At 44.7% G+C, this 22989-nt stretch overlaps 1 protein-coding gene across 1 annotated transcript; it reads right to left on the minus strand.

The window, feature by feature from the left end:
* Positions 1–157: 157 nt before the first annotated feature.
* Positions 158–22233, minus strand: LOC136443163 (protein Wnt-4-like). Its single transcript, XM_066440283.1, has 4 exons — positions 21512–22233; positions 20895–21130; positions 18840–19117; positions 158–1954 (listed from the first exon to the last, which is right to left on the minus strand). The coding sequence occupies exons 1-4, from the start codon at positions 21589–21591 to the stop codon at positions 1487–1489; spliced, it is 1062 nt and encodes a 353-aa protein (XP_066296380.1). The 5' UTR covers positions 21592–22233; the 3' UTR covers positions 158–1486.
* Between the last annotated feature and the right edge of the window lie 756 nt (positions 22234–22989).

Below are 22989 nucleotides of genomic sequence, written 5' to 3' on the forward strand. Positions count from 1 at the left end.
TAAACATATCCTTATGAGGTTGTATTTCCGAACACCTGCTACCCGACTGACCCTTGCCAAAACCTTACAAATCCACAGTAGTAAGCACAAGCTTACACACACTTCAGTATGAAAAATTAATACTTTCCAATGAAGACAAATATACCAGACTGATACGTAAGAAGAGGCAAGAGACACTTTACTTTTACACTCTGGGCGCTGTAACATGGCGGTATATATAGATCTATATATTCATATATGACGAGATAGAACAACATCACTGTTGACGGTCTGTTTTCCTCCTTGACAATGAATATCATGTCTAAGCCTATTTCACTACGTTTTAAAATCTTAACTGCACTATATCTAGTGGCGTTTTGAATGAAATAATTTTATTTGAATAAATTAATTTCAGTAAAGAGAAGCGTTGCGAAATTCTGGGACTTTGCGTTTGAAAAGAACGTTATAAAGAAGAACCATTCAATTGTGGTGAATGAAAATATACATCAGGTAACCGTTGATAGATGAACTGCCCTTACACGCTTTATAATAACAGTTAGCTTTCCACCTGGCAGCTTATACTTAAGTATGGAGATACAGTAACTATGCTTGGTAGGTTCAAATGTAAGATAACGTCTAGAAGAATGTATACACCAGTATGGAAAATTCACGCCAAACTTTCCTTCAAGAAGACAGAGAGGTAGCTTCTTACTCAGAACTTTCCTAGAAACGGTTTTTAACACTGAACTTGTTCCCTCCCACACACAACTATTTTCTCTCTTCTTAAGCACATCTACTACTTACGTCTCCTATATTCTCGAACAATCTTTCCTCTGACGGCCAGCTAGGCCTATATATTTACAAAATGTACATTCCTTAGACTTCTTATGGCGCTTTGCAGGTTCTGCAAACGGCATCGAGGCGATACTTCGAACACACATCCCGTAGACCTGACGGGTTCAACAACTACATATCCTCGAAATTACCTTAGCTACACTGGCCGGCGAACATACATAACACAACTTGCGGCATATTACCAAGGTTAAAACATCTACATGAACAAATAAGTTAGGATATTCTTTTAGGCTTGGCTCCCAATATAAAAATATAAGCAGTAAGGTGCGATATGTCGTAGTTCTAACGTTATTTCGACAACAAATTTACAGACACAAACAATGCGAAGACGTGGCCTTCTTCAGAGACGTTTTCCTCCTGTTGGTGTTGTCTCTGTCACCAGTCACTTGGGGCTTGGCGGGAGCCTTTATTTTCCACAAATAAATCTCTGTTACTAACCAAATGATGAAGATCGCTTCCTGTGAAGTGCCAGGTTGTCTATTTACATATATCATTTGCACAATATCAGAACCTGTATCTTCTGTCTCATATCAGTTGCTCTTGCACGTCATGGCAGCCATATTGGACACATCCAGGTCACGTGAGGGCAGCCATATTGGAAACACCCGGATGTTACCAGCACCGAGTCTGCGCACTTGAAGGAGAACGTTCATCACTTGCACGTGTGCACCTCCACTGTCCTTCTACACGTTTTGCACTTGACATAGCAACACCAATGGAACTTGCAACTACATCTCTCCACTACTTCTCGGGTGTGGGTGTTGTACCCTCTCCCGCAGCACAGAAGTTCGCAGCCATCGATGGCCTTGGAAGTCTTGTTGCACACCCTCCCGACTGTCCCCATCGACCCCACCTTGGTGTCCCGCACGCAAAAGTCTGGGGAAGCATCCAGATACACCAGGTCGGAGCTCGAGTGCGGTTTGAAGTCAGAATTGAGCGGCACGAGTTCTCTCCTACTGCCGATCTTTTTCTGTTGCACCTCGGTGGCGCCGTCGAATTTCTCCTTGAGCCTCGCCCCGACTTCCCGGAACGGCGGCATGGCCCGCCAGCACGTCTTCAGCTCGCAGGATCCCGAGACGCCGTGACACTTACACTCCGTCTTCATGTGGTCCACTAGGTTCTGGGGAGGGAGAGAAAAAACTAATGTCAACAACGATAGGTCATTCATTGCATACACCTAATCAACATAGATATTGTGGTTTTCAGGAAAAGAACACCAAGATTCTGTTACAAAGAGCAAGCTACTTATCCTAGATCAAGAATGCCGGTTTATTGTCAAGTGTCGTAAAATCTACTGGACGGAAGAGAAAAAATAGTTTCACTGGTAAAAACTGTAAAGGTTTGTGGAACATATCAAGACTCATTGTGACCACAGCTTGACCTGCTACAGTAGTTCGATGAGGTGCCATGCGGCTTTTTGATTGACGTAATGATGCGACGAAACAATTTAGGATGGCTACAGTTTTATCGACCGGAGTGAGGATAAGTCGGCCCTACGGCTTCATTATCGGTGCATATAAAGCTGTAATGACTGTCTGGCTCCTGGAGGCGTTAGTCCAATTGCCGTAACTTCTCCGGACTAATGAAGCCGGACGCCAGGCTGGCGCGCGGCCCGACAGAAAATGGCGTCTCCCCCATCCTCTTATCCATCACTGCGGCTCACGTACTTACAAAATAATCACCCGCTACAAGAAGGCAATTAATTACTTCCTGTAAGCGCTACTGCTGCGGTTCACACACATAAAAGTTGATCTCTCAGACCTTCAGTATCGCTATCGTTTTTCTACTGTAAGCGAAACGAAATGAAGATGACTGTACTAGCTACATACGTACGTACAGACGTTTGTAAGTCAGATCTACCTGCCTTTCGGTTACATTCTTTAGTTATTGGAAAAATTCAGAAATATGATTTGTACACATGATGTTGATATTGGTCTTTTTGTGTGCTGCTATAGATTGTTTAACAATACAACCACCACAACAACAAACATTTCAACGCCGTTTTTATAGTTAAGATACCGGGTCCCAATTATTATTAAGATCGACATAAAACAGGTATTATAAAATAACAACAACATTGGCACAACCAGTACACTACAGCTCAAATCTGCATTTGCGTAATATTGCAGTTAACTTCTTTTTATAATCCTGAGGCTTTGAGCCGTTGACCCGGGAATGGCAGTTTCATATGTAGTCGATGACATTCCCAGGGGCACCAGTGGACAATTTTACCTTAGGTGATTAAATTGGCCCTTCTACCCTTAATTCATTAGGTGCCAAGTCTATTAAGCCAATATTGTAATAAGTAGATGTAATTTCTCTTGTGGCCAGTGCGTAGAGACGTGGCGCCGTCTTGCAAGGGTTTTAGACGCGGTGACGCTGCTTCTGAAGCTGTTAATTAAAGCAAAGCATTGCAGTTACTCCCCTGACATACTTAACATTAAGGACTTTGTCGGCAGGCAAAAGTGCAACGTTCGCTATTCTAGCATGTACTACAAAAAACAAGGCGTTTGTTTCGTAGCACATCAGCAGACCAAGAAATTGCAAAAAGACACAAAAGCCACCCACCATCTCCTTAACCAACACCAATTCACTCAACTTGAACACAATTAACTACAGTAAGCCGTTTTGACGGCTATTCTAAGGCCATGTTAAAGCTTCTAGTGAGGAATATGCGTCCATTTGAACCATGATTGGTGGCGTTTTCAACGCAGAAGAATCGACCTTGTGTGACTACCAAGTCTGGTGAATTTAGATCTGGTCACAGTGTTCGAACCTTTGAAGTTTGACTGTGCTTTGTTCGTTGCTGAACGGAGAAGTCTGCTCCTGGACATCTGGTCCTCTACATCGACCTAAACTACCAATCACAACAAAGAAAACCTTGGTCTCATGAGGATATTCTACAGAATTCCCGACACGACACTCATCGACAATGTTATCCAGGACCAGAAACACATTTGTCAATGGTGAAGTCAGACCACCGCCTGCTTCCGGCGTACTGCTGCTCAACTAGACCCAGCTCAACTGACCTTACTTCACAACATTATAACATACAACTATTTCTAATCAGGCATTGGGAGGCAAAATCGAAGTGCTTTCCTGCCTGCGGCTGACCCTCTCGGGTTAGAGTGTGAAGCAGCCAGAAAACCTTTACGACTTCCTGTTGGACCAAATGAGATTGGGACGAAGCCAGACGCTTCTACTACTAGTAACTTGGTAACGCTGCAATTTACAGTCGATTGCACGCCATGAACAACATGTTTCACAGCCAGTTGCAGATATCACAAACTACTATGATATTTCCGTATCCTAAATATGAATGAGCACCTTTAGCAAGTTGATGATATATCTAGGATTTCTGCCTGTCTCCGTTGCTGTCGGAGCACATATAACTGGAAACAAGCCAGACTGTTACCAACGCAGAAATATACTCACAAGTTGCGGTTACAGGACACGTACCAAGCTTTATAGACGTTGTTATCATTTGTCAACATTACTAACTGTTCTCAAAGTAGGGGCGATCACAATAATAGAATATGATCTCCAGGCGTATAGCCGTCATCGTGCCATTGCATCATGTACAAATGCTGTAGTATAAGTCGCGTAATACTTTCATGTTCTCTACTTGCACACCGCTGTCAGAAGTAATGATGGTCGATCAGAGCCGCTTACTAACCAGGAACAACACTACCACGTTACTGTGAAAATAAACAGGCTTGTCCATCCTCGGGCGGCAACCCGATCTGAGGTGAGACCTTCAGAGTCGCCACCAGAACCAACTCCTAACGTGAAGATCCTGTTAACCACAGGAAATTAAACAAAGGCTAATCCCCGCGCGCTAAGCGTGATCACCTGGGACATGACTACTACAGGGCTGAGGCTGCATGTGATTCAGTCTGACTTCTAAACAACGTGGTCGTACGTCTACGGGATAACCAAGGAGGTTTAAATGAAACTTATTAGATTGATCTAAACCTCCTTGAGCTAACATAACGTAACATAACATAACATAACATAACATAGCATATCATAACATAACATATCATAACATAACATAACATAACATTAGCCCCCTAAAAATCAGTCTTCAACCAGTGTGATGCTGCAATAAGAAATATTTGCCCAAATTTAGTTTGAATTTCTCCATTAACTACTAGTGATCGGTTACCTTCATATACCTTGCAATTAATTGAACTGTAGAGAGAGGGAAAGAGATCTAGAGAGAGAGAGAGAGAGAGATAATGGTTTGTTGATTAAACCATTTATTTATTTACTCATTTATCGCTGTAGCAAATTCTAGGTTAGTTCTCCTTCTCCTTAAAGTCTTGTTTTATGTGTATTTTATCTTTACGCTTGTTTCATTTCTGGTCACATAGTATCTTAGACTTAGCTACATGTCTTCCTTTCCATTTAAAGGCAATTCATAAAGTAGTATGATTTTTCTATACCTCAGTTCAGTGATGGAAAAGTATTCAGGACAAGTTAATCTAATGTAATGTAAATGAATGAGGCGTATGCATACGGTAATAGGCAGCAGACGCCCTTCTGGCCTTGGGGAAATTAGGACCAAATGGAATCTAGCTCGGGCCATTGTATCAAATTAACAGGTGCAATTAAATCACTCCATCACCATTTTGTTCGTTGCAGATCACTTTTACATTGTTGTACTTTTCTTGATGCTTAAGCGTCGCTCGTAGCAGCCTCAAAGCTTGAAACAAAATATATAGAAAGAGAAGCGTGATAGCAAAGGATATGTTGAACTTTTAGTATCCATGACCAGTACTCATCAAATGAACAGACATCTAAGTATCCATGGATGAGTAGGTTCTCACCAAAAACCACATATAAGGAATTTGCCGTCTGTGAATTGTCCAAACCTATGTTGTTGTTGTTTTTGACAAAAAAGGAAAAACATAACGACTCTGAGAAGATGCTTCATCCAAGAACAACGGAATATATCAGCACAAAATTTCTGGTCTTCCTTATCTAAAGACGTGTAAGGCTCCTGGCATCTACGAGGCGTTTGTTGTCGACGATTAAAGTAAATCATCTTGAAGGTTGTCAACTCGGATATACTTGTGGTAAAACTATGCGACTGCGGAGTACCCCTTTATTGGAACTCTGCTCGGTGTACTCATTCAGGCTATCAGTACCCGAAGACCATCACGGTCTCTTCGTCCGTTTAGCAAACAGTTGGTTGAAGTGTTTGAGACACTCAAGAATTGTGAGGCTCGGGCGGTGTTAGCTCAAGGAGACGTGTGACGTCTCGAAGTGGCGCTTCATTAGAAGCTGTCAAACATTGTAAGTGGACAAACACTGGTGTCTGTGCTACCAGTGAGCACCCTCCGTACTCCTGGCACTTAAAGCTCCCAAACGACCTCTAGGAACACAGCAAGTAAGCAATGGCTTGTATGTAGTTAACAAGCCCTAAAATAAAGGCCGTGGACAGAGAATGGTACACGGACATTCTTACAGTCTGGCCCGACTTGGCAGTACCTCAAGAGAAGTAGTAACAGGCATGTGATTCAGTCTGACTTCTAAAATGGGCATGGGTCGTCCGGTTCTGCTGTCAATCACGGCTGAACCTGAGGTATACATGTCAGCCAATCAACGGCACCGCTCCGCAGCGGGAAAAGGAATCAAGTTACCAGATCAATAGTCTCGCTGCAGACAACTTAAAGGGGCGTTGTACAACATCGTATTCTGTCAGTTAACAACCAAATAGCGTACGGTGTATCGAGGTTATAGTCTTTCCTACATTCATGTGAAAGGGGACACTTGGCAACAGGACTGTATATGACGTTTCTTTTGAAAATCTGCTCCCACCGCTATGCCTGTTGTACGAAGCTAACGCATCGCGGAATGTTACTCTGCTACGCGTAGTGCTCTCGGCATACCACCACCAGGACATGAAAGTGTAGTGTTTCAAGTGCACTTAAAATGCAAATTGGCTGGGAATGCCAGACCTTCCACCGGTCGGGACGCCCCAAGAGTCCAGACGTACCAGCCATATCATAAACGCGACGACCACTTATCTACTTGGTTAGATAAATAGCGAACACAGGGCAATTATTCAGCTTAGTTTTTAATCCACTCACGCTCCAAAAATAAATAGATTAGGGAGATGACATCTAAGAAAAGTGACGCCAAAACAAACATATCATATGTCACATCATGGTAATTATGATACACACAGCATAGTACTAGAGCTAGAACTATAAACTGTATGCGGTAATTTGATGCTAACAATATAGCTTCTAACATTTACACTTCTTTATGCGTTAGCATGTTCAGCAAATTATAAGTTACCACGACAGTCTGAGACTGAAAATGCAGACCTTTGCTGCTTCATTTTTAATGAGACGTAAATAATTAGATTTTCTTTGAGGGTAGACGTTGATAGATATATTGTAGCTTGTATAAAATGATAGATATTGATAGATATCTCGTATCTTGTGTAAAATGATGACTGTTATCGATTCTCTTTCTACTTATGGGTCCACCATCGCGGAAAGCATCCACAGCAAATATTCATCAATCCCTTTGGAACGTTCCTTATCATAAACTACTTCTTATCAAATAGATCCAGGGCATGTTGCCGTTATTAGGTAACATGTGTTCGTCACGCAACTAGCATACTCATGTGTTTAGTAACGTTAACGTTATATAACTTTAGCATGCCCGTAGGCTTGACTCAAGAACGATTGCATAGACCCTAGAGGCTATCTTTGGAACTACAGTCGTTACTATATTTGTTAGAATCCCAGCGTTACATTGTTATGTTTTTCGGTTAGTTGGTTGCCCCAGAAAATCGTTATTTATATGTTTGCATTGTGTGTGTGTGTGTGTGTTTGTAGATAGCGTATCTCGAGAAGCTGTAGATGGATCCGTATGCTATTTGTCGGTAGGGAAAATGGAGATGAAGCTTGATATTGGGCCTCCTAGGGGTTTACTGTGGTACTGCAGAATGAGCCCACCAACAAACAACATGGTCCTAAGTCCTGACGTTTCCATAGACACAATACCTCGAGGAACTCACCCAGTTTGTGTTGACAACACACATGTTCAACAAGATCTGGGCACTTCTTGTGATGACAACAACTACCTTGGGCTCGAGAACTTAGTATACCTCAAACTTGCTAACTTTAAACGTCATGCGATAGTTTGTAGCACATATTCATAGAGAAAAGCAGGTTTATACATTTTCCGATAAAGCTTGTATGGCTCTGTGTACTACATGTGTGTTTATGCCACTCGGTTATGTTTAGTTGAGCTACATAAACAGGGCGAGACTGGCCTGCAACAGACGCCCCTGCTTAGACAAAATACATAGAAACTGTCATACAGTCTTGTCTTCGTATAAACTTACTAGACATTTGGGGCAAAAAAGGATGGGTAATATCATAAAATCAAAAATCAGAAAACCTTGCAATCTGGCAGAATCCTCGACGGTGCAAGCACAATATGGAGGAGAATGTTAACATTAAGGATAGACTTCGGGTCATTTGGCACGTTAGCAAATAAGCAATACCAGTAGTTTTTACAATGTGCAGCTAAAGGCTTGCTCTGTCATCACAAACATTATCCAATCACGGAATGATGTTACATTTATGAATTTTGTTGTTCATTCCAAGAGACCATGTTGATACCAGTCTTCCTTTCGAGTTCCGTTCCTGTCAAAGATGCCTGCATTATGACAAACATCAGCGTATCATAGTTATCGCACTCACGCATTGACGGTGGCTATTTCGCGTCTATCTCGACCCAGATCACTACGCCATACATTCATCAGCCAGTCGAAAATCTTCTGCATCGTGACAAACATCAGTAGTTATCGCCCTCACGCATTGACTGTGGCAGCAGCGTGGCTGTTTTCGAGGCTAACTCGGCCCAAATCACTACGCCATACATTCATCAGCCAGTCGATAGTTCTCTGCATCGTGACAAACATCAGTACTAGTAGTTATCGCCCTCAGGCATTGACTGTGGCTGTTTTCGAGGCTAACTCGGCACAGACCACTACGCCATACATTCTGACCCACAGATGCTTCTTCTCCTAGACCCCCGGGATGATAACACACCCCATAATTAATTAATTGATTCTAAATTATCACCTCACCATGACGTCAGTTCCATCAGGCTCTGTAGTGCCCTGGTTGTCAAAGTATGTAAACGAGTGCTCCATAATACGATATGTTCAAAATATTCATGCTCTGTCCCATATCCTGAAACGTGTATGAAGGTCAATTCATAAACATACAACACGTAAATGTATTGTTATTTGTATTAAGTAACCTACTTTGTGTTACCTTCAGCATATCATGTATCATGTTTTAATATAAATTTCTAAATATATGTTATAACTATAAACATATTTGATATATTAGATTAAGATTTTTTTTGGACTGTTCATTAGTAAAGTAAATGTAATGGGTTGTATCAGTGCACAATTACCGTCCTTGTAGCCTACACAACTTACCGTTTGCGCAATAATGTTCTATTCTTATTCTACTTCTTGCACACATTGTGGATTAATTTGTTTTTTCCATTTCTAGCGTTTCTCCAAGCTGCTAAGGCGAGGAGACCTATGTACCGTACATGTTGCCAGCTTGGCCGGGCTGTTGCGGGATGTAAAGGCTGGATGTAAATGCTGAAATAAAGAATTCCTGAGAGAGAAAACCTGCCGCCCCGGTCAAGAGGCATAGCATGTAGCTAAACACTGGGGACTCGCGCTACCAGAGGAGCTGGAATCCGTCTCACAACATGGGCATAGCTGGGTGGACTCGGATTGCGGCAGGGGCTGCCATGTGTCACGTCATACGGTGATTGACAGGCGCCTTTCACGTCGTCTGTGGCCGTGACCGTGACGTATTCGGGTCATAGGTCACCGGTGTCAAGGAGGCACTTGACTTGGTACCGCACACGAAAACAGTCGAAAACCTTTAACCTAAATATTACATTGCATTTTTCATTTGTCAAAAATACAATAACGTTATATCTGATTTGTTATGCAGGCAAGATTATCAAAGATGATATGTAACAAACTAAAAATATCAAAATAAACCGAAAAAAAGAAGCACGAAAATGTAACACTTGCATCAGAACAAAGACCAATATTAAAAACAATTCAATTGACGATGAAATGGCAATATAACAATTGATGAGTTTAATTAAGTTTTCAAAAGATTAGACGAACTTTTTATTGGATCCAAAAACGACAGAATGAACGTTATGAATAACCTTGACTTTGGTTGTGATAAAATAAACGCATCGTTGGTGCTATAGAAAATACTTGACGACACAGCGTCACCCTGTTGAACCGTACTCTGAACAAGATTGTCAGACCACCAACATGGCCAACCGCCCCGACACTTCTCAGTTTGATGGGCCGGTATTTTCCCCGTAGTGTCAATGTCTGCTGGAATTCTGCGGAGAGAGATATATCTGTGTTTCCGTCACGTCGACCCTGAGGTTCTGTCGTCCGGAGCACGGAGCGGTGAAGTAGCGAGTCCAGATCACTTCAACTTGTAATCCTTCCGCGCGGGTCCAGTTTCGCCCGCCGGAGTAGGGGTGCGATAAAGAGCATCGCTTGCGCAAAGTTACTCCGAGATATGATACAATTCAGCCAAAGAAAACTGTCCTCACATACCAAAGATATTTGTCTACCTGAGACGAACGGCTATTGGCTACTGGGGGTAAGGTAGCCGGAAGAATTACTCCCCCACCCCAGTGTACCCAGGCCGCAGACCCACCAGTTTACCTAACGGTACCCATGTTTTTGTTTAGAATCTTGATAATCCTTCTCCTCTGCTGAACCCAAGGCCTGTTTGCATGCTTCTGATAGCAAACGTCAGTTAACACGATGTAACAAAGTAAGATGTTGAAATTGACCTTATTTCATTATATATTGAGCCTTTAAAATGACTGGAATCAGAATCCAGATTTCCCCAAATTTTATGACTTGTTAGCCCATGCCTAACCCCGAAAAATTAATTTATCGTCAATGAGACAATTGTCCTGTTAAAAAATGCCAACAAACGCTTGTACAAACACAGCCCCCTTCCCGGAGGTAAAAAGTAAGGCATGGGGTCTTTAATTAGCGATAAGACTCGCGCCCAGTAGCAGACATCGCAGCCAGGAACTCCGGACCGACATTCCCGTCACACGGAGGTCCTGGCTAACGTCAGGGCCAGGAGACAGCCCACTACCTGACACAGGGGAACCTGCTGTCACCCCTTACATACACGCCAAGTCAGGCTCGCACTCTGAACATACGTCTAACTCTGCTACACAAGGTGGATCCGTATACATATATATAGATGTGCAACACGTCGAAATTAATTGGCGAGGCCAACAGGCGTTGAGAAAATCCCGAAGTTGGCAAGGTTTCTATATTTTGGGGTCATTTTCAACTCAAGGTTAAACAAGGCATACCTGACATTGACAATACAGAAAGACGTAGTCAGCAGCGATGATAAAATCGTTCAGAAATTAATCACAAGTTGTTTGGCCATTTTTAGTTTCAGAAACCCAAGGCAAACGGTGGGAGTCCCAACTACATTTGTATAGCGAGAACAAGAGCACTAAGCTTGTAGGAGGCAGGCAAGAAGCCAGAGCCTACATGAGAACTTCTAGCCAGATCATGCACGAAACCTGAGTCATGAGTTCTGTCATCGCAGCCTAAAAGTTTCTTTCACCATCAGGCTTTGGTGTGGGTTCCTCTGTACCCATCCCCGCAATACATCATACAGTAACGTTACATACAGGTCATAGGCTTTACATGGGGACCACACATAAACTACGAACGTCTGCCAGAGAACAGGGGACTAAACGGAAATCAAAAACGTTTGCCAAATGATAACATATCATTAGACTACACTGAGACTAATATGCTTACTAATTTCATAGCAAGAACATTCGTTGACAAAGGTATCGAGGTATAGGGATCGTACCGACCGAAACTAACAAGCACGTTTGCTAAACGATATCGTACAGGGATCGTGCTGAAAACAGGATCATCTTCGCTTAACGACCATCGATTTAGCTTAACAATGGCAGAAGACATCTCAAATGTCAAAGGTAACAACCTGTTCTACCTCAACATAACGAGTCATCTCTTCTGTCACCTAATGGTGGGGCGTTTTATGGAATGAATAACTTGTTTGGGTCCAACAGAAAGGTTTCTTTATAGAAGTGTCCAAATGTTTATCAAACAAACTTACGGATGAACAACACACACGGGATTAAGGTTGCCACTGCGAGAAAATACCGTGCAAAAAGAACAGTCTTTTATATGTGCTATCTTTGGATCATTTGAGAATGACAGGACACAAGTTTTCTTTTTTACTGTTCGTAAGTGTTTCATCACAGCTTTTGGTAACCGAAAATAATATTTTATAAAACCTTCTTGTGTGGCACAAAGATTTCTTATATAATGACCAAAACGAAAAGTAAATTGAGGAATCGTATGATATCCAACTCAAGCCTATCATATTACATAATTGTTAATCACTTCCAGTTTCTGATTATGAAATATTCTATTTTCAGTCCTCGTGAAAAATCTTTGTTTACTTGAATCAAAAGTAGTTGTTAGGGTTCATATGCATCTTCAGAAGTACATATTCATTTCATATATCTAATTATAATACAACATAATGTAATATTTCATATCATATTCCGTACAAGTCTGCCGGCAATGTCTGTGTTTTGACGAGCAGTTCCTTCCCTGCTATGTTCTATTAATGCCACGGTGTGATAAAAAGCTTAGCTGAAGATTTGCCGAAGCTTCCCGCAGACTGGTCGGCAGCTGTCGCGCGTCCCCCCGCCAGGAGGACTGCCAAATCCGCGCACATCAATCTCCGTCAGCTCGGGCAGGCTGCGAACGGTGGGGAGAGAACTAGCCTCCTCAGCAGGCGAGGTTTGAGGACACATGCTGCAACAACTAGCCTCAAAACAGCAGGCCAGGGTTGAGGCCATAAGCTGTGACAAGTAGCCTCAAGAGAAGGCCAGGTTTGAGGCCACATGCTGCAAGAACTCAAAGCCTCAGCAGCAAGCCAGGGCTGAGGCCATAAGCTGTAACAACTCAGTGTTCTCGCCAGGCCTTTTCAGCATAGGGGCCCCCTATGCTGTGATTTGGACCCCCTATGCTGTGATCTGGACCCCCTATGCTGTGATCTGGACCCCTATGCTGTGTTTCAACCAGCATAGGGGTGTTTCTTTCTGGGACAAACCTTGTGACCCTTCATAAATCTTATAAAAAGTTCATATTTGGCTTTAGAATGAGGCTGTGACAGAGGAAAAACTCTACTTCGCAAAATTTATCCCTCAAAATGCATGAAATAATGTCTCATTGGGTCATGAATTTACAAATTTTCCTGGGGGAACATGCCGGACTCCCTACTCTGGTCATGTCTTCAGCACTCCACGCGAGACTTGCACCGCTAAAGTTGGTCTTCTGTACCTGACCCCTATGCTGTGAAAAAATTCTGGTGAGAACACTGCAACTAGCCTCAGAAGAAGGCCAGGTTTGAGGCCACATGTTGCAAGAACTAGCCTCAATAGCAGACTAGGGTTGAGGCCAAGAACTAGGCCCAACGGCAGGTCAGGGTTGAGGTCACAAGTGGCAACAACTAACCTCAACAAAAGGCGAGGTTTGAGGTCACATGCTTTAAGAACTAGCCTCAAGAACAGACCAGGGTTGAGGTCACAAGCTGCAAGAAAAACATAGCCTGAATAGCAGGCCAGCTTCTAGGCCTCAACTGTTTGCATCAACAGCAAGCCAGGTTTGAGATTACTGCTGAGATGCGACGTCAAACATAATGATATTAAAAAGGTAAAATTCAAATCTCAAAGTGCTATCATCATATAAAACAAGAACATTAACTGAAAATGAATGAACATAAAAACATCAACCTCATATTGCAACTACCTGGCAGACAGTACGATCTAGCCTCGTAAGTTGCCTCCGGCCAATTCCTGTTCAAGCTGGCGCTTTCCCAAGCTGGATGTGGATATTTTGTGCACCACATCGATCGATTAATGAGCTGGTTCCCAGGCTAAGTAGCACAGAAGGTGACAGCTGGGTTCCTTGAAAATCATGTACACGTCCCGATAGGCAAACCCGCCCGGCGAAAAGGTCAGTGTAAATAGTGGCATAACTAGCCTCACTGGGAACACACGGGGCAAACAAGAAATACGAACTCACAGGTTCCCAATGTGGAACGCGTTTCTACGGCTAGAAATCCGCTTTGCTGGGTCTTTGTGAGAAATACGCCCCAAAACAACTTCTGACAGGATGTAAACACTACTCGGTTGTACAATGGACCGTGGTTGGATAGAAATTGGAAGTGTGAGGGTATTACTTTCCGAGTAAACATTTTTAAAAGTTGCTTTACAGTATCATGAGTATGATATGGTCGAATCAGCTCACTTTGTAAGAAACATGCAACAAGTGACAGCTGGTTTGATGATCGATACTTTTAATGATAACGTTATAGATCTTTGACAGCTATTTAGGCAACTATTGTGTGAAGAAATGAAAGAATGAATGAATCAAGTAATCAACCTATCTCTTCGTCCCTTTGTGTAGTGGCAGCATGTTTCTTAATATGTGTATAAAGTTTATGTCAGGACAACTTAGTTGCTACTTTTCTATTTATGTAAAGGTTTATAGAATTACACTTAGAGGCATCTATTGCGAAAGTACTATTGCATAGAGGAAAGTAGTATGACTAAGGAATGGTTTGAAAACGTGAAAACCTTTCATGTTCTTTCTTACATGAATATGATTGTTGACCAATCGTTCGGTCTTAATCAGGAATGATGACCTACTCACGCCTAACACGTGACCTTGCTGTACATTATGTCGCGTTGATAATACAGTTTCGGGCTTTATTTTGTTAACTACAAACAAAGATTCCATTTTAAGTCTGTGTATCAAGTGTTCGGGTCTGCCTCTGGCAGCCAAGGACGGCCGGTGTTGCCCACCTTAAGAAGGATTGCCCTTGACAAGATCTCTTTATACAACGATAGAACCCGGGGTTCCGTGGGCAGAGCCGTGACGTAGGCTGATGGGGTCAGGTCAGCAGAGTTAAAAGGAAGCTCAACCCGAACTGATAACGGAGATAAGGTCTGCGTGGGAACAGAGAAGAGGGGGGGAGGAGTCCTGCTAACAGAGCCGTACAGGACACGGCATTGGGAGTAGTCTAGTAACCATGGGAACTGCGAGAGAGATAGAACAAATCATGCAATCATGGGGACGAGAGAGATAGAACTGAGAACCAATGATACAAACATGGGAACGAGAGGGTTTAGTACCAACCATACAAAAATGAGGACGACAGGTAAATATTTCTAGTTCAAGGCATTTGGCCGGGGTACCGGATGATAATTCTGATATTTCGTTTTCTGAACAGAATATGCCCCGAATCAGTCGACTTCGTTATGCCATGCAACAAACGTTAACTTGAGGTGATGAGGCAGCATGTGAAAAGATCGCCACAGTTGCCTAGTTTTTACAGCAACACAGATGAACGAATGGACAGAACGTGACACTTTTATGTTGTCCCCTCAAAAACTCTCAATAACAAATCATACAAATCTCTTCTGCAGCCTCTTCTGTATTGTCAATTTTCGCGTTGGTACATGTTATACAGGTCCATGTGAACAAGGCTGTTTGGAAAAGTAACTAGACCTAAGTTGGAGTAGTCTGTTGTTTTGGTAAGGCGTGCAGTGCAGGTACGTTTCGCCCCGAGCCAAAACATCTGATACGTTTCTAATCATGCTTAACTATCCGTCCGCCCCGCCCACACTCCTGACTTCTTACTGGGGACACATCACGTCAGGACTCCATGATCCACAAAATAAACAGACAGCAAAGCGCCGCTCCAAGCTGCCGGGATTAGAACCAGTGACCGCAGGTGAAACGTTAACAATTTTCCACCAACGGTGCGTGTTTTGACGCGGAGGCCACTGAGCGCGCCCAAATCCCCGAGAAAGCTCGGAGGCTTTTGATAGAAATAGCTGTGCGATACTGTCGCTGTAGATATGCAGGGGGAAGATAGCACTTAATCCTCAAGAATTGCCTTTCGGGTAACGACTCACAAGAATGAGCAGAAACATTCCTCCGCATTACTCACCCGAGCTGTGCGGCTTCTGAAGAGAACGGGTTGAGCTGTTTTCACAAAAAGGTAGCATTTGTTGAACACGAAAGTGATTTAATTCCACAATTCAGGTAAAACCCACCTCTGGGGCAAATATCACACCGCGTCATTTTTGTCGGCACAACAATGGGACCGTTGAAATGTCGTTAGCCTCAAAAGGCCAGACGTATATTTATATACATAGGGGAGATTCAGATTGGAGTTGGTATACTGAGGAGGTGCAATTTTGTTTTTAGCTAGTATTTTTCTACTTTGTTTTAATCAAAGTTCGTCTGCAAATGACTTTCCCTAATTCATTTGGTGTATTCGCTGTTTCACTTTGATATCAGGACGATTTAGAACAACAAGTAATAGTTAAAACTGCACAGCAGGCTACGAAAGTAAAACAAAAATGGACCTGCTTGCCTCCAGGCCTCACGACTGTCCCATCGGGCTAATTTTGACTATTTTTACCCGCAGGCCGAGAGAATATTTTCCCTGATACCCAGGCGGCCTGCGCCGTTATACAGAGCATGTCGGCACGGTAAGTATGCCGGAGCTCCGTGCCTTAAAATTAAGTCATTAGGCGGGGGAATGTTGTTTGTACCAGTCTGGCAACTCTTAAACGACGTGTAAAGCCGACTGTATATCCCACACAGACACTAGAACTTCACACGACTACAGTGAGATGAGGGAACGTAAAGTTCAATTGGTATTAAAGATGCCACCTGCTGTAACGATGCGTTTCCAAGAAGCGACGGGGTGGGAGGGGGGCGCTGCAAACGTACGGACAAGCTATAGCTTTTTACTATAGACTGTTTGGTAGTAGACCCCAACATACATAAACCTTTTAATCTTCAAGCAAACGTTACAAGGGAAAGTCGTAGCGTTTTCTGACTGCCAATCCGTGGGTAGGGTTGGTTAAGTCAGGAACACTGAAGGGTCCGCCAAAATGCTACGATTTTCCCTCCCAACGTCTGTTTGGAGATCAAGATTTTCTAAAGGTCACTGATCTACAGAAATGCCTCTTGCTATAAATCGTCGTGAATGAAATGTACGGTTTTCTGGCTTATTTTTAGATAGCCCACTGCCCGTCTAGATATATGCAGCAGTCTTTAAATATACCCCAAAATGAATATTTCAGAATACTGTCGCGACGTCCTTTGTAAACCACAGCCGACTGTTTTCCCTTTTCGTCCACAGCTCAACAAAGCGCTACTTCAGAAGCTTTGGCAACCGAACACTTCAGCACGAGTATTTGCAGTAGTTTCGGTCAGAAATAATGGATTTCTCACAGTGACCTACTCTTCGGCCGAAGTTGACGTCATCAACCACTTGACGTTGTTTGTCCCCCGGATAAATTGATGCGTTTCTCCAACCCTGAACTTCCGCGGTTTGAAATATCTGATCGCCACATCAGCAGTTATTCAGTCTGTTCTAGCCACTGGGTAAATGTTACAAAGGCCATTTCAACCTTCTACAAATGTCATGAGCTCTGGAACGAGTCTTGTTATTGAGCAGCTTGCTAAACTAACTAAAAGGCTACCTCGTTCCCAGCACACCGTGTGACACATGTAGATTACTATACTACAGCCTTAATTCGATTAGGATTAGTTGAGCGGATAGAGTAGAACCAACGAAAACGTCTCATTTGCTGGGTTGTCATCCGAACACAGAGGCAGTGTAAACAAGGGTGGACAATATCTAGGTAGCAAGCAGTGAGGCAGAAACTAGCACCGAATTCTTCAGATTTATACGAACCTCCGAGCAACGGGAAGTCTTACAGTGTCGGCAGTTAATTCAATCTCTCGATCACACTAAACCACTTTTCAAGCAATTTTTCTTTCACTATAGAGGCTTTAGCAACAACAAAAGAGAGCCCGAGTCTTCTGAACAAAGTAGAACAATCCCCAACAGTCGCACAGATTCGCACTGTTGTCTACGGTCTGACCGACTGCGGCGCTCTCACAACGGGGGCGATAGACCTGACCACATATTCCCAGTAACTCCTAGTAACATGCAGTATCCTGGAAAAGGGAAAGCTTCCTAGTTCCTACAATGTCTGAAGACTGGCAGAAGGAAGGAGACAGTCGCACAGCGTCTCAAGCGGCCGGAGTCAGCAGTGCCGAAGTTTACTTTACTGCAAGACGTCACCGACACGAGCGAGCACTTCGCGCCAGGCAACCGACTCGAGTCCGCCAAGTATCCGCACCGAACAGAGCGGCTGTTTACACTATTATCACTGACAAGCTAGTGAAGTTGAAATAAATTGCAAGGTAACCGCCAATTTCCATCTGCAACTACGCGTGAAGAATCCTACGGGGCAGGGCACACCGTGAAGCCTGAGAACACTCAGAACACCCCAGGCAATAACTCCTGTCCTTACTCGCGTGGGAAAAGGGCTAAGACACTAATACCTGTTCCACCTTACTCATCCTATCTTGTCTTCAAGCGAAGCTGATCGACTGGAAAGAAAGACGTCTTCTATAGAGGGTATCTTAAAACCTTTATAGTCTTCATAGATGCAACAGTTAATTTCTTCCCAGTATGAAGTTACGCTATAGAAAGATACTGTGACTACCACCTGGTCGTGCCACGAACGCTGGAGGCTATTTTAAGAACTATTTTAAGAACTTAATGGTTTCATCACCTGAGCACTCCAAGTAGGGACATGTCGGGTCTGAATGTAATGCTTTTGTGTGAGTTGCCATCCTTAAGAAAAGGCCTACGACATTCCTAAGACCCCCCCCCCCCTTAAAAAAAAAGATGGTAGCCAATGAGAGAGCCCTAACACCTGGAATGAGGAAGATCCACGCAGACAGGACTACCTGTCCAGGTATGACATAATAGCACGAGACAACTCACCCTCCTTCCGGCTTCATTGTTGTGCAGATTCATCAGGGCCCTACTCGAGGTCGCCGCGACCCTCCCCCTCTCTCGCGCGTCCACGAAAGTCTGTGAGAAGGCGGAGCCGAACGCGACATTGTCCGAGCACCCTGCCCATTGGAACCCCTCCGGACTGGTCCCCCTGACGGTCCGGTCACAGCCGCACCGCTCCAGCTCCCCGCTGCTGCACGCTCGGGTCACGGCGTGAGCCACGCCTGCTGCCGAGATGGAGTGCACGAAGGCAGCTTCCCTCGTACCTAGAAAACAGGAAGTACAAACTTATAACCACAGCAACAATAACCAGTCGTCATAGAAAGAAACACCTGCAGTTTTAAAGAAGCCGCTATGTGGCCCAAAATCAGATCACTTCTTATTTTGGCCAAGAGACCTACCCAAGAGCTAAAAATCACAGAGATCCATTGATAAACATTTTCCTTATCATGACCACAAACAAATAAACAGCGGAACCGAGAGCAGAACCTTCTCGGAAAGTCATAGAAACAAAATTGTCCTTGAATTTAGTACAGTGATTATTGCTCATTGTCCTGAATCGAAGAACTGCAAAATGGGAAATGTTCGCGGTTTTACGTTCGCGGTTTTCGCGGTAACCTCGATTTTCTCAGCGAACTTAAAACCACCGTGAAAAGTTGTCCTGCTCGCCGACCATATTGTTTCAACCGCGAACTTAAAGCAACAACGAACACTCCATTTTCTTCCTACCGCGAAATCAAATCCCCGCGAACATTTCCTTTTTCACATGGCTCAACAGGGTGGCCCACTACGGACTTGTATCCATCTGTGTTTCCCGAGACAAAATTGTGCTGCAAGAGCAGCGAAAACAAACACTGAGTGACATTTAACGTCACACCTGACTACTCGTGAACTTGACATTGTGAGACTTAACAGAACAGCGGCGTGACGTTCATGTCCTTAAATCACACGCTAGTCGCCTGCACTAGTAGCTCACACATATCCCACATTTTAAGAAGGAACAGACACATAAATAAACATATAAACAAACCCTGTAACCGTACAATTATACACGGGACTGAAGAGACGAGGTTTTAGGAAGTAGAAGCGAATTTGTGCGGATGAAAAACAGGGCTGGCAGCCGAGCATTCCTGGCTGACAAGCCGCCACTTGGCTCTCTGGTGGCGGTAAGGGTTATGAATGATTCGGCGGTCAAGTGTCGCCCCACGGCCACTATCAAGTGCGGCTGGGCCATGCTGCAGCGCCTGGCCGGCGTGAGTGGAGGCTAATAATGGCTCCGAGAAGTACGAGGTTAGAGGTCCACTAAATAGGGAGGGCAACCCGTCAGTACGCGGACGTCAACACAAAATTAGTGCCGGTGTGTGTGACCGCATCACCCGCCACGTCCGAAACGCCACACAACGTTCTACGGAGACAAATTTAGGAGAAACTGGAATACCTTAGCCTGCCCTATATCATTTGATAAATGTAGCATGTGTTGTACTCTTGCCATTGCAAGTAATCCCTGGTATACATTCTGTCTGTGTTTAAGTGCACGACTTAGCAGATTATGGGGATACAAAGCGACATGTTTTCGGTTGGTAGTGTCCGGGCAACCAGTTGGTTCATTTGTGGTCGGGGAAGAGTGGATCAATCGACTGTCCACACACGATCCTTGCAGCAAGAGGTTCCTTCCACTGGAGACAGTCGGGAGTGGAGCGCGGACAAGTGAACTTCACAAGCAGCTCCTCAAACACTTGAGGGTGAGAACCCAGCGGTTTTCAGCCACGATGTAGCGAGGGCAAACAGCAAAGATGCGGAGGGGAGGGCGGGAGAGACGCCGGAGAGACAACAAAATCCCCCCGACATAACTAGCAACATGTTTGGGAGAGCCTTCGATTACGGAACGATTAAGTGGAATTAACGGAGAAGGACAATGAAAAAAAGAAGGGAAAAGAAAATGGCATCGCTAGCGGGCTGACAGGGAACTGCATGCAGGTTGGATTAATCAACGTTAGTATCATCATACACACATAGTAAAAAGTAAATGCTTGTCACACTTACCTTCTTCTAGGACCTTTCCAAACACAGGGCCTCGTCTGTTGATGAGTGTGCTGCAGTTCCAGCGGCGGTGACGAAACTGGAACTGGCACTCTTCTATAGACATGCGGGCCCCCTCCTTTACACTGTCCATCACTTCTACGTTGCGCTTGCATATCTGGACCTGTCGGCTGATGAGCCCGTGCAGCTTCTCGCAGGCGTCCTCCGTCCTGACGCTGACCGCCGAGGCCGCGACGCGCCTGTGGGCGGGAAGGGGACACGGGTCACGCCGAGCGACGAGAACTGATGGACCGGCACCACAGAGGGAAGGATGAAAGGCGAGCACAGATGGCCACAGAAATAGGCCCTACACTACAACATACATGTCTGTAACCACAACATACATACATACATACATACACACACACATACACACACACACATATCTAGTTTGGTATTTTGCTCGTACGATAAGTCAGCTCCCTTAGGAATCAGGCTAGGATGACCCTAGTAATATCGTTATTAATACCATAAGCTGGACATGGGTACATACATGTGTCACAGAATACGAGGACGATATTGATATAGAAAAGCTATACACACAAAAGGCTTGTTAATGAGAACGGCGTGTACAAACTTACAGCCACTGGTTCGCTGTAGCAGAACAAGTCGACACGAGCGCGTACAACAGGAACACCAAGATGACATTGAGGGTAGGCATAGCGCTATCTCCGGCTGTGGATAGACCGCCTCAGAGCCCGCGTCCCTCGCTGCCGGGGTTCCTACCGCATGTAGCAGGTCAGCTGGCTCCCAGCTCGTACCCTGCAAACTTGGGGGGACGCCAGTGTCCCTGCCAATTGTTCCACGAGCCCCCGTATCCAGCTCAGATTAATAGCAAGCTCCAAACAATCGGCTTTAATTCGTAACTCGACTCGGACGTAATGCCTCTGCTCGTGACGGAAGGGCGAGTGGGGAAAGGAACGAGACCATTCTCCGCGGCCATAAACACAAAACACGTCAATCACCCGCAAACTGTCCACTTTTTTTTCTCAGGAGAGCAACATATAGATCTGCTCGCACACGCGGGGTTGCTCCCGATCCGTGCTAGGCGGCAGTATTCAAATCCTTCCGTACAGGCCCGGACAGGCGGTGGCGACTCGCGCACTCCGTACTCCCTCCGCTGAGAACTCCTCACGCTCCCTGACGTCGAGGTTGCGACGTTTGTACGGACGTAATCCAAGCTTGTGGCGGAGCGACCCGGCGCACCTCGTCTCTCCAAGGTGGTCCGAGAGCGGCTGTCTCCTGTTCTAGCTCTAGGCGACGCACAGAGGTCTGAAGTCAAGCGTAGCTGACAGAGGAATGGGCCACCGTGCGGCCCCAGCGCGCATGTGTGACAGTGTGCCTGGGGCAGGCGGCCTGCTCACCAGCCGCGGAGGCCGGATGGGAAATAATTACTCTCGCCTCGCCAGCGCCTCGCCGACAATTCGGACTCGGGTGCGAATGGGGGAAGTGATTTCTCGCATGAGTGCATGATCAGGGCCCGTTTAATTTTTAGCGGTTACCTTTTCTTTACACATTTCTCGAGTGAAGTTTTTTTTTTCTCGACTGAGCGCTCGAGATTTAAGCCAACCGACGCACACGTGACGTGATTGCGTTAAGTTGCGTAATAGTGTTTTTATTTTCGCTACCCCAGTCGTTGGTTTTTATAAGTATTATAATGTGATGTGGGAACCAAAAGTTTCCGGGTTGTTCTGTCATCGCGGCTGAGCCCAGACGGATATGTAATCACATTCGGTCATCACGGTAAGGACTTCCCGAGCGGCGGAGATCCCAACTCCACCCGCCTAATCAGTAGAGCCGACTGTCATCCTCCCAGACCACATTTCACCACTCCGCTCCTGGCCGTCCTCACGTCTTTGGTAGGTGGGATATTTCGATACACATGGCGGCAAAGCCTGATATTGTGGTCTGGGAGAAATCCGGACGCGACCATGTCCAGATGAGGCTCTTTCCTGGTCGCCAGCCCGGGTTTGTGTGCAGGAAAAGCACATAGAGTCTTAGACAAATAAATCCACGCTTGTAGCGAGAAAGATATCTTTCCGGGGGCGGAGAAGATTCA

This window comes from Branchiostoma lanceolatum, chromosome 10 (assembly GCF_035083965.1).
Source record: "Branchiostoma lanceolatum isolate klBraLanc5 chromosome 10, klBraLanc5.hap2, whole genome shotgun sequence".
Taxonomy (NCBI): Eukaryota; Metazoa; Chordata; class Leptocardii; order Amphioxiformes; family Branchiostomatidae; genus Branchiostoma; species Branchiostoma lanceolatum.

Bases quoted from the DNA above. Each gene is read 5' to 3' on its own strand.
- LOC136443163 (XM_066440283.1), bottom strand. From the start codon at position 21,591: ATGCCTACCCTCAATGTCATCTTGGTGTTCCTGTTGTACGCGCTCGTG. The intron at 21,131-21,511 runs GTAAGTTTGTAC...TCCCGCCCACAG, and splicing joins GCTACAGCGAACCAGTGGCT to GCGCGTCGCGGCCTCGGCGG. The intron at 1,955-18,839 runs GTGAGTTGTCTC...CTCCCTCCCCAG, and splicing joins ACAATGAAGCCGGAAGGAGG to AACCTAGTGGACCACATGAA.